General features: G+C 43.1%; 1 protein-coding gene across 1 annotated transcript in view; it reads left to right on the forward strand.

The window, feature by feature from the left end:
* SYN3 (synapsin III) overlaps positions 1-18,294 on the forward strand; it is a 29,949-nt gene that overhangs the window by 1,532 nt on the left and 10,123 nt on the right. Inside the window, exons 3-6 of the mRNA XM_019611443.2 lie at positions 673-883; positions 4,813-4,887; positions 8,024-8,126; positions 15,030-15,164. Coding sequence (XP_019466988.1) covers positions 673-883; positions 4,813-4,887; positions 8,024-8,126; positions 15,030-15,164 — 524 coding nt within the window. The remainder of the gene's footprint in view (positions 1-672; positions 884-4,812; positions 4,888-8,023; positions 8,127-15,029; positions 15,165-18,294) is intronic.

The raw sequence follows: 18,294 nt of genomic DNA on the forward strand, positions 1-18,294 counted from the left end.
GATAAACTTCAGAGTGTTCCTCATCAGTGAACACAAATCCATGAAAAACGAGCTTCTCAGAAAATCTCCACTTCATAGGTTCTTGCCATCTCATCTCCAAGTGTGACTCAAGCCTAACGCCCCACCAGCTGTCCTGCGCACACCCATGCCATCCTGCTCTCACAGATCTCTCCAGGCACCACAGGCTCCCCCCAGAAACACCCTTTTCCTTCAGGGCTTGCTTCCAGCAGGAGACCTGTACCACTCCTCAAAGACAGTCAGGGAGGGGGCAATGTGAAATGCCAGAAAAATTAAGCCTAGAAGTGGCAGACAACCAACTCTCTTGATTTCTTGGCACTGATTGTGATTTCCTGACCACCCAAAATACTCAGTTTTCCTCCATCTCGACATGGGAAATAGCCATTCCAATGTCTAAATGAAGTAATGCTTCTTAAGAGATGAATTAATTTTTTGAAGCATCATAAAAGCAATGAGCATTAGCAGGAGCCATCTGGGCAAAACTCAAGCTCTCTCCATGATGCCAGCTTCACCAGGGCTTGTGCATGAGGCAGGAGAAAGGGGTTGCTCAGGTCTAGTTTGGTCTCAGGAACCCTTTTCTTTAAACCACGCAATTCCTGCTCTGTTCTTAACTCTGTGCTAACTGACATTGTGTGATTCAGGCATGGAGATGACTTCCACTTACCAAATATTCCTGTTCTTTTTGCACCTGTCATGTTTTTGCTGAAATTTTGGCAATCAAGGTCAAAGTTGAGAACCAGTATGACTTCCGTGACATAGCCAGCATCATAGCCATGGCAAAGACCTACGCCACCTCTGAGCCATTCATCGACTCCAAGTATGACATCCGAATCCAGAAAATTGGCAACAATTACAAAGCTTACATGTGAGTGTGTGGCTATGTCGGGGTGAGATGCGGGGAGACATTGCTGGGGATGCAATTCATTCAGCGTCTGGGCAGGAACAGGAGGCTGACTTAATTTATTTGAAAAAATGGCCCCTTTGTTCTCCTCCCACCTCTGAACCCAGATCCTTCTGCCACTGATCATCCTTGTTACCATCACTGTCACTAGAAAATAAGCCCTTCTCTATCTGTTGTTGATCTTCACTTCATTTCCACTATAAAAACCATGTTCTACCACCACTTCCCACTTCCACCTTTCCTTGCGAAAGGGGTCATCATATCCAGCCATTTAGTAAACCCCTCCATCTCCCTGTGTCTTCCCGTGGGAACCAAACCCACCACCTTCCTAGCTGGACACACAATAAAAAAGGGAAGCAATAAAACAAGAGGGGTGTCCCAACAGCACTGGGGAGCTGAAAAGTTTATCAGAGCTGGTTGCACCTTGTGGAGTCCTACAGTGTCCAACCTATAGCAATGCCCTGTCTCCTCCCACGCCAGAGCTCATGGCACCATGCTCACAGGAGGGCGTGAGGAGCATGCAGCACCAGGTAAGGACTGTCTCAATTTGGGCAGCATGCAGGGTTTGCATCGGCATTTTGCATGATTGCTCCCTGAAGCATACAAAGGAGGGCAAAGTGGAGGACAGATATTTCTGCAGGTGCCCCACAGCTCCTCCCTGCTTTGCAGGGTAATAAGGGAGTGGCACGAAAGCAACACTCAACACTGGTGTGTCTGAAAATATTAAAACCTCGGCCAAATTGTCAAGTCAAGCTCAATTGAAGATGTAACCACATAACTCAACAAAACTCCTGTTTCTTTTTACTGCAAACCATAGACAAGCAAAGCCAAATAGCACGACTTCTCCAGCAATACCACTCCTTACCCAGCTGCAAAATTCAGGACAAGTAGACAGCTCCAGCAGTGCATTCTTCAGATCACCAGATATATTTCATGTCTTAACTAAGACCTGCAACACTGTGAGTTGCAGGGCATATAGCTCAGGTGCAAATGTAGTTAAGTAAGATAATCAAAAGCATGTGCTCACACATTTTTCAGTTCTAGCTGCCTGGTTGGATTCCTAGCACAGAGGTATTTAAATTAGCTAGATAATGACTTCTTGGGAAGGACTTGTGGGACACTCAGCTACTTATATGAACCCAGTGAGAGAAATGTTGTTTTAAATCTGATCAGGTCAACAACAGTTCGAATTGGCCAAAGGAAAGAAGGTATTAAATGTCCATTAAAATTCCCTGTTCCTGCCAACCTACTCAGCCTTGAGTCCTTAGTCTGCTCCCAGCCTGTCCCTGTGTGAAACAAGGACCCAGTTAGGCTGACCATGCCCTGTCCCTGTTTATTATTCACACCCACCACACTCTCATCCAGGCAGTGATCAGAAATAATATGGGATAATTGAGGAAAGAAAGCAGTCACACTAAAAGCTAATCTCACTGGGGAATATAGCTGTGCAAGTAATTGTTTGGTAAATGAGGTATGTTTCCATACAAAAACAGCCACGAACAAGAAACACCTTAATGAGAAATTAAGCTTCTTCACAAAACAGCAAAATCCACCAAGTGACTTGCTAAGCCAGAGTATTTGTTTAAATTTAGAGAGCCATTTATGGAAGTGAGCTTGGGAGGTTGGTATAACCAGTCTGATCATGGACTCTTCCTTCAGGGCATCAGACTGAATAGATTATTTCTACGGTATAAATAAGTCCTTATGATGTCAGAGGGCAGAGGTAAAAGCACCCAAAATATCAGAACTCGCACTGGTGTCTCAAAATCGTTAGTTATGATAGCAAATCTCGGCCTCAAAAGTAATACACATGTGTCAGATGAAGTGAATTTCTTTGATCTGTGAGCCATGGAATCTACCCAGGCTTTCCATACCTACACCCACACATATAAGCTTTAAAAACTTCTTCCTTCTGACAACAGACAGCGTACCAGAATTTCTGCATATTATGTTTACTTTGCACCGAGCATCTGCCAGAGGGAGGATGCTGAGGGTGACTCATGCATTCCTTCCCGCCCCAGATGTTCAATGCACTTCCTTCCAGCCCATGACCCAAGGCTTGAGTTCAGTTTCCCATTGACTTCAGTGCAGTGACTCCAGATTTACACTACTAACAAACACCTACTTAGCTCGTGGCTCGGGCCAACCACAAAACAGCAGATAAGCAGCATGTGATACGTGCCTAAAATTCCACCAAATGTATTTGACTGACATTGTAATACTGGTGAAGAGAAAACATGAATACTTCTCATATGGCAGCAGAAAGTGGGGGAGAGATTATACACTCCACCCTTTCCTCAGCTCAGGATCGAGGGTTCATCCCCAGTTAAGATTTCAAATTTCCTTGTAAAACTATGGCTATGGTTTGGTTTTCTCTCCAGTGAATCAACCGCTTACATTTGGTACGCTGGGTACATTTTCTGAGCATTGATATTCAGTCATTTTGTTACTAATCACACTCCAGGAGTTCTCAGTAATAATGGAATTCTGGATGCCAGCTGCCAGTGCAGGGAAACTTTCTGAACCTATATGATAGTAAAGAATAGCTCTTCCCATTACAGAACTGAAGAACAAAATCAAAGACTCACGTGTCAATAGAAAATGAGAGGCTGAGGGGTGAACACAAGCCATCAAAGGACTCAAAATGATCAAAGCTCAAGGAGGAATATATATTTTTGCTTAGAATGTAGGGTAGGAAGATGGTTGTTGGGTGAAGGTAACAAAAGGCAAGAGCTAACAGTATAAAAACACAATTATTCAAGAGTAATTTTTGCCCCTCTCCCTCTCTTTTAAAATATGGGTTAAAAAGACCGTTTAAATTTCACAGCAACTGTACATACCACTTCAGAAAATAAATGGAAATGGACACCAGGCTGTCCCTCACCAGAGTGAAGGGAAACCCTAGGTAGCCAACTATAATGATTCAGATTTACTATAGAGCAGGACATCAGTATTACGATTGCTCTATATAATCTTACGAGTTCAAAGTCTTTTCTACATCATGTTACAGAGGTGAGAACACTGGGAGAGAGGGTTTCCAAAATGACATGTTGAGAGCGCTGGATCACACAGCACACTTCTCTCCTAAATCTCTTTCACTGTGGAGATTCTCCCTGGGTGTACCTGTAAGCTTGTTGATTTGCTCTAGCAGGTAATTCTGCTAGGGTTATCTGCATAGTGCTGTCACAGCAGGCTGTCCAAGGTCTGCCCTGTGCCTAAGGTCAAGGAAAGGAAAATTGTCACCTTGTCATGGATGATGGTGAAACCCAGCAACACTACCTTTTTTTGGAAATTAACCATCACTTGCAGCTAATGAGACTGTAACCATTTTGCAATTATAAATTCTCCAAAACCAAAACATAGTAAGCCACAGAAAGGTCAATGGAAAGTCAGTGGAAAAAGAGTGTATAATCGTATTTTCTATGACACCAGTACCACTGAAGTAAAATTTACGGAGACCCAGAGTGTTAGAGCTGACATTTGTGGAACTGCTTAGTCAGATGTTTGCATGGAGTGTTGTTCTTCCACAGATGGAGGATGCTACCATTGCAGAACACAAGGGTGATTATCCCAGAGACCTTCGCCTGACATTTCAGCTCTCCTAGGCCTGAGGTGTAAAGAAAGAAAGTATTCACAGGGCTTGATGTGTGCTCAAGATTCCTTGGAGATTTGCTTGCCTAATTCCTCATTCAGCCTTTCATGAGTTTGAACAACATATCCTGTATGGAGTGTTGCTGAGGCAGGATTTGGAAAAATTTCTACAAGAAAGAACCTCACCTCATCCTCTTCTGTACAAGCACTAAGTCAAGGACGAGAACTGCAGTATGAGGGAGGATGGGACAGGAATGTATGCATTTTCATGTTCTGGTTCTGGTTCTGGTTTGTTTTTCTAGGAGGACGTCTATCTCTGGAAACTGGAAGGCAAACACAGGTTCTGCAATGCTGGAACAGATTGCAATGACAGAGAGGTAAGGAAGAGGGTTTCAAGAGAGTACTAACTATTCTTGGGTTAGAAGGGAGGAATTGTATTTTAGACCTCAGTTAACTGAGAGAACTGGTAAGCGAGCTCTCCTGGGAGGCTGGATAAAGGAGTTTAAAAGACCAAGTATTTCCTTAAAAAAATACTAAGGGCACAAAGGCAAACTGTCCTATTTTGGAGAACGGACTGGAAGGACAGCTAGAAATCAGCGTTGCCAGGTCATTAGATCTTTAGTGAATTTAGAGACAGGAAGCAAGACCAGCATAGTAAGGTCAAGCACACAAGTAACAAACATATATGTACAAAATCAGCAAGGTCACAGCATAAAACAAGAACAAGAAGTTATTCTAAGCACATTACAAATGAGAGGCAGACATAGAAAAAGCGTTTTTCTTCTGGCCAATAGAAGGAAAAATCTGCCAGTTGGAGTGTTGAAAGCATTAGTCTCTCAAAAGTGGACGCTGTTTTAGTGAAAGTCACGCTGCTCAACAGTGCAGAAGGAATTGCTTCATGCACCTTGCACTCTAAACTTTGCAGATGGTACTTCCATATATTCAAATCACTGTGATATTTGCTAATATTGAAACTGCATGGTATTGTTGACTCATGGTAACTTTTGCTTTGATGTATTTTCCATATGCTTTTCTATAGAACTTCTGTCAAATTACTTGTTCTCCATCTTGCTTTTTTAAAGTAGGTTATTCATAGATTTAAAGAATCCATAAATATGTGTACTCAGTCAGGCCTTGTGAATCTAAGATTTTTATTTTTTTTTTTTCTAGTTTGTCTCTCCCATTCCCCATGATCTTAAGGTCGTGGTTAATTCTGACTCTGCCCAGGTTTGGGCACCACATTTGAAGAGAGATAACAGTGAGCTGGAGAGATGTCAAAGGAAAATAAAGGGGATGCTCAGAGTAGAGGATGTAACAATTGCTTATGTAGTATTCTACCTTTTCCAGCTAGCAGACCGCTGATATTTTTTCAGGAGAGGTGTGCTCTCGTGCACAGTGAATGTATGCCTTCAGTTCTAATGTTCAGTTTTCTTCATTAGTTTTCACAGAGCAGGAAGAAGTTGTCCACAAGCTGAACAGTGCTTCATCCTAGAGGATAAAAATTAAAGAGCATAAAGTCTTGAAATATATAAAAGACATTAGCCACCTTTATATTGCTAGTGTAATGTTGTAAGAAATAATAAACTTAAACTGCAACAGAAAAGGTTCACTTGGGCTTAGTAAATATTTCCTAATAGTAAGGATAACAGCACAAAAATGAATTACCTGGAGGGGATGGGGGATCTCTGTCCTCTTTCAGGTTAGATGAGAGAAATGCCTCCTCTTTGAAGTAGAAGAGTTGTGCAGGTGATCATGTAAGGTCCCTTCTGTAGATTCAGTTCTGTGAAACAGGGAAACCAAACCAAGCTCCTTATTTGATGCCAAAGGTGATCCTTCAAGACCCTACTATAACTGTGGAAGCTGGATATTAATATGTATCCTGGTTGTTCACAACACAATTGTAGCTAGAGAGATGATGGGTAGACATTTCTAATTGCACCTGCTGTCTGCTTTAGTGGTTGGCAACCTTGCCCACAGCATGGGGTTGGAACTAGATGATTTGAGGTCACTTCCAACCCAAGCCATTCTGTGATTGCATGATTCTGATTTTAAAGCCCAGATTCCTGCCAACAGACCACGCTGAATTTTGAAGGTTCAGATTATAGTACTACCACAACTCACTGAGCCTTATCTATCCACAAATACAAGAAATCCCATTGAAATCTAAGTCATTCAGTGTATACAAGGCAGAAGCATGCCAAAATGCTTTGCCAAGTGGAAACAATCTGAAGTACATACTGTACTCAACAGTAGCCCAAAGGATTGACATGTCCAAGTCATACTGGGCAAAATGATAGTGAAACTCCACAAGTGCTGATGATGATTTGTAGGCATAAAATGCTGCAAGCAGTGCTTCAGAGCTCAGAGGATGCGCAGCTCTCCTCCTCATGCTGGTTAGTTCTTCTCAGGCTCTGCCCTCCTCACAGGGGCTGGGATGAACATGCTTGGTCTCCTCATTAGGAGCCATTTTCCCTCAGACATTGCGTTCACACAAGTTGATCATTATGTTGTCAAGCCATGGGGACTCTGGCTGGCTTCAAGGATGTAAACTTGATCTTTGGCCAAAACAGCTCTTTTCCCAGTCCCCTCAGGGCCTGCAAAATGTCAGTGTTTTCAAGAGGCTGTGGCCTCCCCTCCCCGCATCTTGTCACAGTCCTGCTTACAGATCTGCTGTTCGGAGATTATTATTTTTATTGAAATGCTCAGGACTGCAAAGCAGCTGCACAGGAAATAAAACCAGGACGCCTCGTTCCCTCCTCGTTTCCACAGCAGGGGGGATGCAGTCCACTCATAATATGCCTCTTTCATTCCCTCTCCTCCTCTGACACCAGGACAGCTAAAGGGCACCCGACAAAGATGGCCTCAGCTCAGAGCAGCTGATAGTTCTGTTCTGGGATGGCCAGAGAAAGGGGCTGTGGCCTAGTCTGTGTGATGAGACCACCTGTCCAGAAGCAATGTCCAAGGGATGGGAGGGTGAGGAGCTGTGGAAGGATGGCATTGAAAGGGTGAATTGTAAAAAGAGGAGCCGCTGGGTAACAGATCACAGAGGAGATGGCTACTCTGCAAAGTTCTGCACTCGCTTTCCCATCATAATGAAGCCCCAGTGTCCTGAACGTCTTATCAGGAGAAAAGTTTTCTGCATAATGGAGGGCTTTCAGGCAAAGCCAGTACAAATTCTAAGGGGCCAAATCTTCTGGGAGATAAAATGAGCTAAATATTTATAGCTTGGCTAAATGACAACCGACTGGATATCTGATGTAAATACCAAGGAGGGAAAGAAATGTTTTAAGGTGGCTTTGAGGGCAGAATTGAGGCAATCTGAACTAACAGGAAGCTTCAGACAAAATTCTCTTGGGTTTTTTTTTGGTGCAAAAAATGAAGGCAGAGCATATCAGGAATGCCTTACGATTAAAGTGGCTCCAGAATCTCTTTGTGCGGGCATTGGGATGGGTAACTGTATTGGTGTATCACCAAGGCAGCTAATCGTAGGCCATGCCTCTGTGCTTTCTGCAGGTACAAACTGTGGGTGGATGCCTGTGCGGAAATGTTTGGAGGTCTTGATATTTGTGCTGTCAAAGCTGTCCACAGCAAAGATGGAAAAGACTATATCATTGAGGTGAGAGCAAGGGGAACCTTGGGGAACTGTATCTGCAAACACTTTCCCTCAGAGTTTATATGCACCAATATGCTCACTCACACCAACATGTGAGGTCCAGCAGTCACTGCTCTAGGGTGCCTATTTGTCTCCTCCAAGCTCTGGTTCACTGATATGCAAGAGTCTAATTCACAGCCTCAGGCAAACTGACTGACTGGTGAGACTTCACCTACAGTACTGTCTCTAGATGTGGAGTTCTCAGTATAGAAGAGACATGGACCTGTTGGAGTCCATCCAGAAGAGGGCCACAAAAATGACCCAAGGGATGGAACACCTCTCCTACAAAAACAGGCTGAGAGAGCTGGGGCTGTTCAGCCTGGAGAAGAGAAGGATCCAGGGGGACCTGACAGCGGCCTTCTAATATCTGAAAGGAGGCTGCAGGAAAGAAGAGGACAGACTCTTTAGCACGATCAGTTGTGATAAGAGAAGGGGAGATGGTTTCAAATTGATAGAGGGAGATTTAGACTGGATATAAGAAAAAAGTTTTCTATGATAAAGGTAGTGAGGCACTGGAACAGGCTGTCCAGAGGTGAGGTGGATGCCCCATCCCTGAAGACAGCCAATGTCAGGCTGGAGGGGCTTTGAGCAACCTGAAGTAGCTGTAGATGTCCTTGTTCATGGCAGACAAGTTGGACTAGGTGTCTTTTAAGGGCCACTTCCCACTCGAGTGATTCTATGATTCTATAATAGATATGCAGCAAGGGATCAGAATTAAAGTGCCTTCATTACTCACTGTGGACTGTGAAGGGAACTGGGAGAACTGCAGATTGCTTGCCCACCCCTGCTTTCCAGATAATCAGACCCCACCATGTGGTAACATACCAGCATGGGACAGATGTGAAGCTGCCTTCTTCTTAAGCACATAGTAGCCTGCAAGTGTTGCATGCCTCACCGCACCAGTGCCCCAGCACCATTCTTCCTAGGCTGAACATTAGCAAAGCCAGCACACCTCTGATAGCTGCTAGTAGGGATTGATAGCATTATAAGAAAACATGCTTAGATTCAGCCCAACCTGAATCCAGGTGCCACATAGCAATATTAAACGTGTTACGCTCCACCCATTACCCACCAATTCAGGTCCAGGAGGTGATCCAGTTCACTAAATATCTGTTTCTAAAGGAACATGTATTTCTCCAATCACTTTAAAGGGAACTCAAACAATAAAGCTCCTAGCTGCATCTTACTTGGTTGGACTAGATGTTCCTAGTGGGCTTTTCCAACCTAAATGACTCTATAACTCTATGATCTAAGAGAGTAGAATAAATGGTGATAATGTAGCATAAAGGTCCATAAGGAACAGGAACAAGTTAATTAAAATATGAGTGCATTTTCTAAAATTTTTTGCCTAGATAGCATTCACTAGAATAATAGACCAGCAAGGCAGAGCCCTACAGAAGTACGATGGTCAGCATGAACTACAGATATCTGTGTTCAGAGCCCCATTAATTACAGAACCTGTGGCTCTGGGAGCTAAGGATCAATGCGCTCCTCAGCAGACCAGAGGCAGAGATGGGAATGGGTGTGCAGGATGCTCAGGTCATTTGAACAGGGTAGGGGGGGGAAAAACTGGCCAGAAAATCCAAGTGGAAACCTAAGAGATGCCCTGGGGGAGAGAAAATGTGGCAAGTAAGCAAGTGCCTCTGTCACTATGTGATTCAAGGAGGCACAGCATCTGACCTGCTGTAAACTCCGCCAACACAAGCCAGCTGAGGAAGATGAGCAGAGCCAGCCTACGGCTTCATGAAGGGGTGCTGACACACTGGAAAGATATGTGTGGGAGAGCAGTCCCACCCGCTGAGGGTTGGGATGCTGATGAGAACCACATGAGCCCTCCAGCGACTGCACATTCCAGCATTATGTATCTGCTCTCCGGGGAGCAGCGACCTGTCAAAGGGCATGTGATCCAAGCACCGTTGCCAGCAATGAAACGCTGGTGAGCCTCTGTCTTTGCTGTAGTGATGAGTCTGCTCCTGTGTGCAGTTCATCAGCACCTAGAGGAGCATCCCCCAGAGCAAACTGCCTCCCTGCTCTGCACTTGTATATCTCTATGCACGTGTAGCTGAGAAAGGAAGAGCAAAAAAGCAGTCTTGCTAAAAACGAGCGTAAGGACATTTGGACTGTGTCCATACATGGTCAGATGTGAGATGTGGTTTTCATATCCCCACATCTATTCCTGCACATAAGCCTATGTACGTGCACACATGGATAATTCTGTGCTTAAGGATTATACGCCTCTGCCTGGATATACCTCTGGCTTTTCACATCTGTCTTTGTCTGTGAGTGACTGCATGAAAAGCACAGCCACCCGCTGACAGCCATCACCGCACACAGAGAAATACACACTAACACTCCCCTCTCTCCAAGACCAAGGTAAAAAGCAACAGATCTAATACAGCACAAATTAGAAGACACACATTAGCTTCAAATCGGTCATGCTGAATTATCCCACCAGAAAACCTGATTGAGCAACTCCGATGTACCAACACCAACAGGCATTCAGATGGCAGGCTGACGGACTGACGGTTGGGAAAGGAGTAAAGCAGTGCAATACAAATAGCAGAACAAAGCCAAACAGACATCTTTTCTACTTTATGCAGATCTGAGAGAGATGTTGACAAGTAATTAATTGCCTCCAGCCTATTTCCTGGGGTACTTTTCTTGGTCTGAAACTGATCCTTTATTTTGCTTTTTTCTTTTGATAGTGGGAAAAAAAAATAAGTTTTTTGACAGTGCGACAGTTGTATTTTTCTTGGTGAGAAGGAACAGTATGCTGTGACATGTTATATGAAAGCATGCCTAAATGGCCTGAACAAATACAGAATTTGCACAATGCAATTGCAGGCCGTAATTAATTTTCACAGTGCAAAGCTGTTCTCTAGGAAAGAACTGCAGAAGCAGTGATAAGCAAGTCTATGAAATGCAATTTATCACAGTGGCTCATTGCAAACAATCAGATTAAAAGATGAATTATCAGCAGAGGATAAGAATAATCTTTTACTCATGGCATTTGCTGCCACTTGAACTTCACCTTTGTTTCCTTTCCTGTGGCAGATACCAGGACTTATTGCCCTTCTGCCCTTTAAAGCAACAACACACGTGGTCAGTGGGCATGGTGTGAATGTGCTGACAGTTGGACTAAATGATCTTAGTGGTCTTTTCCAGCCTTAATGATTCTATGGTTCTATAAGTTCCATTTTCATACACAAAAGGAAATCTACTGATTTCTACAAAGTTTCACAGCTGTGAATATGATGGCAAATGGTGATTCTTCCTTTTCCTCTGATTTAAAGAACTTTATCATTTTAAAAGAATATTCAGCATGAACATTCCAAAGGCCAAACCCTCAAAATAGCACAAGTTAGGTACCACTGTTAGCAGCCAGATTCTCAAAAGAACTCAGCAGTATGTATGGTCTCTCCCACCTCCTTTTTTGGCAGTCTAACCCTTTTCTACATCTCTGCTATATTGACAAATATGGAGCAAGTGAGAGACAAGTAAAATGATCCACTTGATGTATTCTTCCTCCTGGATTGGCTAAGTCCTACCTGCTCTGGAGCCAAGCTGTGTGATGAGAGACATGCTCCCTGCTGGCCGTACCCATCCCTTCACCACCGTCTTATCAGTCCTTTTGAAATGCTTAATCATGTGTTCTTCCTTCCCTAAAAAATCCTCTAACACCCCACTCTTGCACACCAGAGCACAGAAGAGCATGACCGTCCTTTAGGCCTCAGCATCATAGAGAGGCAGGAGGAGGAGCAGGACAGGGTTTACCTCAGCCTCTTCTTTGCCCTGCTGCTTTCCATTCCCCCACATCCCTTATCAGGCAGCAGCAGCTGCCTCAGGAGCAGCCACTGACCTTGGGCAACTGTGAAGGCCAGGACCATATGTGTCAACATCTTCTTATTTTGCTCAGCTGCTCTGTGTTTTTCTCAGCATTTGTGCAATCTATCTGTGATTCTGATATTTATAGAACCATAGAAACATTAAGGTTGAAAGAGATCGCAAAGATCACCAAGTCCAACCATCAGCTCATCCCCACCATGCCCACTAACCATGACTCTCAGTGCCACATCCATACAGCTCTTGACCACCTCCAGGGATGGTGATTCCACCACCTCTTTGGGAAGCCTTCCAGTTTGTTTATTTCGGCACTGACATTAGTGCCTGCTCAGCTGCAGGGCAACTCACCTTTCCTGGAGGAGACACAAAGTAACATCTCATGCTCCTTTCCACTCAAGTGACAGCCAGCTGTGTTCATTTTGCTCACCGAAATCACTGCCATTCTCACAGGCTTTTTCCTATGTGTGTGACTGCTCACCCCCATATTGGCAGCCTCCTACAGCTCATGCTCCCCTGCCAGACATACACCACACACACTGCGGGTGCCCTGATCCCTGGTGAATTTTCCTGATAACCAGCCTGATCTCCTTCTATGACTAGGTGACGCTCCTAGTGGATAAGGAAAAGGCTGTGGATGTACTCTACCTAGACTTTAGGAAAGCTTTGGCTCTGTCTCCCACAGCATTCTCCTGGAGAAGCTGGCAGCTGGCAGTGGCTTGGACAGGTCATACTCTCCACTGGGTAAAGAACTGGCTGGATTGCTAGGCCCAGAGAATGGTGGTGAATGGAATTAAACCCAGCTGGTGACCAGTCATGAGTGGTGTTCTCCAGGGGTTGGTACTGGGTCCTCTCCTGTTTAGTATTTTTATTGATGACCTGAATGAGGGGATCGAGTGCATCCCCAGTTAGTGCGCATGGTGGGGATGGGTTGGTGGTTTTACTAGGTGATCTTAGAGGTCTTTTCCAACCCTTATGATTCTGTGATTCTCTGGCTGAAATGGGACCTGCTCCAGGGTTCATTCCCCTAGTACTTCTGCTTTATCAAATAGAAACTTCCCTTTCTGCTCCAGCCACTGCTGCCACAGAAATAGGGAAAAGCATTCTCAACGGGGGGAAATTAGGAGTTTTATTTTAGTTGGTAGTTTCAAACTGAATTTTATCATTGGGAGGGTTAGGGTTAGGCTGGTCTGTCAGCAGACTAATGGCACCATCTAGTGGTCAGGTGAGGCCCTCGAACGGTGCCTTGCATGGAGCTGAGATCTCTTTTCGCACGTATGAACTGCAATCGCCAAACGAGATGGGAATGCTTTTAATGAGGGAGCTGGGGGGAGGAAAGCTGCAGAGAAACCTGCTGGAAGGCTCCCGGGAGCAGTGAAGCACAGCGGCATGCTGGCCGTTCCCTGCCATCATGGATTTTACACTGCTAGGGAGACATATTTTCCTACCTCCCTTTTTGCAGAGAAACGGACTGGACAGTGGAAAGAATCACTTTGTGTATTGAGCTGAGCATTTTTATCAGATCTTATGCCTTCCTTCTTTCACACTCAGGGTAAAGTAGCCAGGGATTTAAATGCCAACTTCAGGCAAACTCCCACTTTAAATCTCCTAGGCATCTTCCCTAGAGTTTGCATGAGCCACCAATAGAAATGAATATTGCAAATTAATAGCTTCTGGCTAGCATCAACATACAAACTCAGTGAACTCATCTAACTGTTTTCCCCTACTTTAACTTATTAAAAAAAAAAAAAGTGTAAAACCTTCCATTTCACTCACAGCCTTGCAGCCTTGCCAAAGTGGATTGCACATCCAGTTGTTATCTGAGCATGAGTCAGTGCCTTTCTGGAGCAAAACAACCTTTAACTCTGCATTTCCAAAGTTCTTCACGTTTGGTTTAAAAATAAAAGCAGAAACAAAATAAACTCTTCCAACTCTGATATTTGGGTACAACTATATTTAATCCAGCTGAATCTTAACTTCGTCGTAGCACAGCTCTTCCTGTGGGATTTAGCTAATGTTTGTGAAGAACTTGATTTAGAATGAACTATTGAAAATGATGTTTAGGGCTGCTGTGCACCTGAGGGTTTGCTGTGTTTCATTGCTATTGTTGTTGTCAGACCATTTTTTACCTCAAAGACCTTTTGACAGTTCTCTTTACTCCATAGCCACAGTTTTACATGCCAGCTTTCTCCAGCACAGTTCTAGTACTTGTTGGGAAGCAGCTGTGTCATGACAATATCAAGAAGAAAAGCAGAGAATAAGTTTACTTTTCTGCATTAGATGCCATCATTTTGGTAATGTTCTATTCACTGTGTATCTGTGGAGTTTATTTCCCCTCTCAGGGTGCAGTGCTTTGTGTTTATTAATCCCAAATGTTTCCTGATTTCTGCCAGCACCTGTTGCTTTCATCTCCTCAGACTTTAGTACATTGTGTTTCCATTCTCCTGGGCCTGCATGTGGCCCTTTCTTCTGCAATGTCTCCCCCATATGCTGTGGCACAATGTTAGAGAAACCCCATCCATGAGAGTCATCTCCTCAGGAGATGAGAAAAAGCAAGTTTGTGTTTACTTGATTTAGAAAGCCTTCAGACACCAGAAGACTTGGCTTGGCTTTCACATTGTTAAGGGATGGAAGATGGGGTGTGGTGGAAGCACTGGAAGGCACTGGCACAGGTTGCTCAGAGAGGTGGTGAATGCCCCATCCCTGGAGACATTCAAGATCAGGCTGTAGGGCCTCTGAGCACCCTGATCAAGCTGTGGGTGTCCCTGTTCATTGCAGGGGAATTGGACCAGATGGCTCTCAAGGGTCCCTTCCAACTCAAACAATTCTATGAAGTACATGTCATTTCCAAAAGCACCAAAGTGAAATCCCAACCAAATATGTTTTAGCATAGAGGGGATTGATGACTAGAGGTATTCGTAAGAATGTCAGGGAGATGAAGCAAGGTAGTGTGATTGGTGATCTGAAACATGCATCTGCTACCAGGAACTCTCCTTATTAACTGCTGCCTTTTCCCTCTCTTGGCAGGTAATGGACAGCTCGATGCCCCTGATTGGGGAGCATGTGGAAGAGGACAGACAGCTGATAGCCGATCTGGTTGTTTCCAAAATGACTCAGCTTATCAGCACTGCTGGATCTACCCCATCACCACTGAGACCTTGGGTATGAGAGAATAGAGACCTTTTGGTCAAGATGTTTCCTCAAACTCTTTTGTTCCCTCTTCTTCCTGTGTGTGTGAGGTAATCAGAAGTCTCATAGAGTTGAACAGTCCCACATGAGAGTGTGTTGGGTAGATTGACTCCTGCCCTTCCAAAGAAGTCTCTTGCAGACAGCTTGCATTGCATGCCTCTAAGAAATGGTTTACTCTCCCTTTCTCCCCTTCTGCATAGCTGTGGTACCACAGTGGTACTGTGGGCCATGCATGTGCATACACATTCTGGCTTGCTAAATTAAATCCCATTTTTATTGAAGACAACATTTTTAGAGGTGTTTGCAACTCTCTGCTTCACCTCCATCCAACACCCAGTCCTCAACATAGGCTTCACTCCTGTTTTTGCATCCCTGATGCAAACAGGAGAGTGGGGATTTCCATCAAGACTTGTTTCATTTCTCACTGCAGCATTGTTTCTTTGGGGATACCTTTCACCCCTTCATCAGTAGGAGACTTCACTACTGTTGAATCCATATAAAAACATGTCAGTGTTGCATTTAATGTGCCTCGTGGCACGTTCAATCTAAAGGTGTATGTGCTACACTTCTTGCAGCATCTAGGAGGGAGCCAAGAACAAAGGGTTGAGGACAACAAAAACTGTACAAAAGAAAGAATAGGAAGAGTAAACAGGATAAGGGATAACACTGATTGCAACACACTGGATTCTATGGCTTTCTGCCTCTGTCATACAACAGCTCACTCCCTTCTAAACCAGGTCCCAACATGCAGTGTACTCAGAGTAACTCCAAAACAGATTTTAGCTAGAGTGGAGAGGGTAAACATTTAATAGACACTAAAAATGGTTTGGGATAGGGACAGTGATACAGACGGGATAGGATTTACTCTGGCCAAAATGGAATCAACAAATGCCATCTGAAATAACAAAGATATAGAGTATATAAATGAACAGCAAAGGGGAGACCTGCAGAAACTGAGAAGAAAATGGACAGATGCATCTGTTGTCTATGTCTGTGATATACTAGTACAAGACTGGATTGGATTACAACAGACCTAAAACAAGAACAAAACAAATGGTCTTGGAAGGATAAGATGTCAAATAGAATATTTAAATAAGAATCCTCGTCAAGAATACAACCTACAAATAATCTGTACACAAGATCAAGAAAATTAAAATCACAAATGTCTTAACTACTGTTTTACTATAGAAAAAGACCTGGGTACAACAAACATTGCAGAAACTGTACAAACTACAATTGCCACCATAATGTCATAATGCATAGTTAAAAACTGACAGAGAGATATCATTGAATGCAAGGCAAGTGAGATGCAGAACTGGAGCTACAGTTGTAGACTTCCACAGAATCAAGAAAAAGAAAACAATTCTTAATACAAGGCAAGCAGTATTGAATACAGAATCACAGAATCGTAGGGGTTGGAAGGGACCTCCAGAGATCATCGAGTCCAACCCCCAAAGGCAAAAGCAGAGAAATACACAGAAATATTAATTCTTGGATATCCAATGTGTATGCATAGAATATCTACACATTATTGTGGCTATCTGTACAAGTTTCTGGATCAAAAAAAATAAGAAATTAAGAAACTGACAGAAATGGAAGAAGCAAAAAGTTTTATTAAAGTGAGACTACAGCTATCAAAAAGCAAGTCCAATAACACGGTGGAACAATAAGTCAGAGAGAGTTGACCATCTTTTTAGGTAACTTCTGGGAACTGCAAAATGCAAGTGCAGTAGGAAAGAGCAGCTTGACCATTCCATGATTCTATGATTTTATGACTTTACGATTCTATGACCTAGCCTTCTGAATCACCCAGATACAAACTGAGGAAGTGAACACGTAGTACTAGGCTTGATGTCCCAAGAACAGATGTGGTATCAAAAAGTAACCATATGGCACAGACAGAAGAGGTGATTTTAGTAAAACTAACAAGTTAAGAAAAAGCTCCCTAGTATTATAAGCAACTCTTTATGGATGTTATTTAAGAGAACACTGTTTTCCTGAATGCATATATACATTGCAGATCTGCTCCTGAATGAGGAATGCAAGAAATAAACTCCTAGACCTAATGGCAAAGTAGAAGGAGACATTGAAGATAGACAAAAAAATCTTCCAGATTTGGGAATATGACATTTGCAAATACCTTTACATACAACCATGCAGGTAACAAAAGGAAACTGCAAAGGGATGGAATTTGATTCTGAAGATCAAATAGAAGGAAGAATGAAACAATTTCTCTGAGTTCATCCGAAGATGGAACCCTACCAAAGGATTGCTAAGCTCTGTGGATCATCCAGCATTAAGGGAGGAAAAGAAGACAACACAGGCAGAATGTGTCTCTACTAAATGTAATTGCTGGAAGTGGAGAACTTCTTAAACTATACATAGATTTTCCTGATAAGAAAGACACAGCAGAGAGCAAACTCAGTGATTAAATTAGTGATGATTGATATTTTTAAGAATTATTAAGCGCCTGATCCAGCTGGCTACATCCAATGAAACAAATTTAGGAAGTGAATCTACTGCCAAAAAAGCACTATTTCATTAGTAACAGTTATTACTCCAGAGGATTGGTGTATAATATAAAATCTATATTTAAAAAGACTAAGAGTAATATAGAAATGTGTACATAAGGAAGCCATAGACCTTAAAAATTATCTCAATAACTAATTTTAAAATTAATACAGAAACCAACAGAACTGTGACTTAAGAGCATTCACCACAATTTTTTTTTACTGAAGAAAAATGATCCATTAATCTTCCTTTGATTCTTTGCCCATCAGCAGTTTGAGAATATATTCATAAAGTGGTAGATAGCAGGAAGTCAGTCAAAATAATATAGTTTCACTGTCCCAAAGCCTAAGGCAAGGTATCAGATGAGCTATTGTAGAAAGCAAGGAGAGAGAGGGACTAAAAGGCGAAGTTTCACTGTGGAACAGAATCTGGCCTCTGATGAAGATGTAGATCTGAGAAATTTTAAATCTTGCAAATAGTTAGCAAAGTGGAAATTAAAGGACACTAAACATGGCCCTGACACATTAATAACTAGTTATTAATTGGGTTGATGGAGCACAGGACTTCATAGAATCTAGAATCATTGGATTGG

Source organism: Meleagris gallopavo, chromosome 1 (assembly GCF_000146605.3).
Source record: "Meleagris gallopavo isolate NT-WF06-2002-E0010 breed Aviagen turkey brand Nicholas breeding stock chromosome 1, Turkey_5.1, whole genome shotgun sequence".
Taxonomy (NCBI): Eukaryota; Metazoa; Chordata; class Aves; order Galliformes; family Phasianidae; genus Meleagris; species Meleagris gallopavo.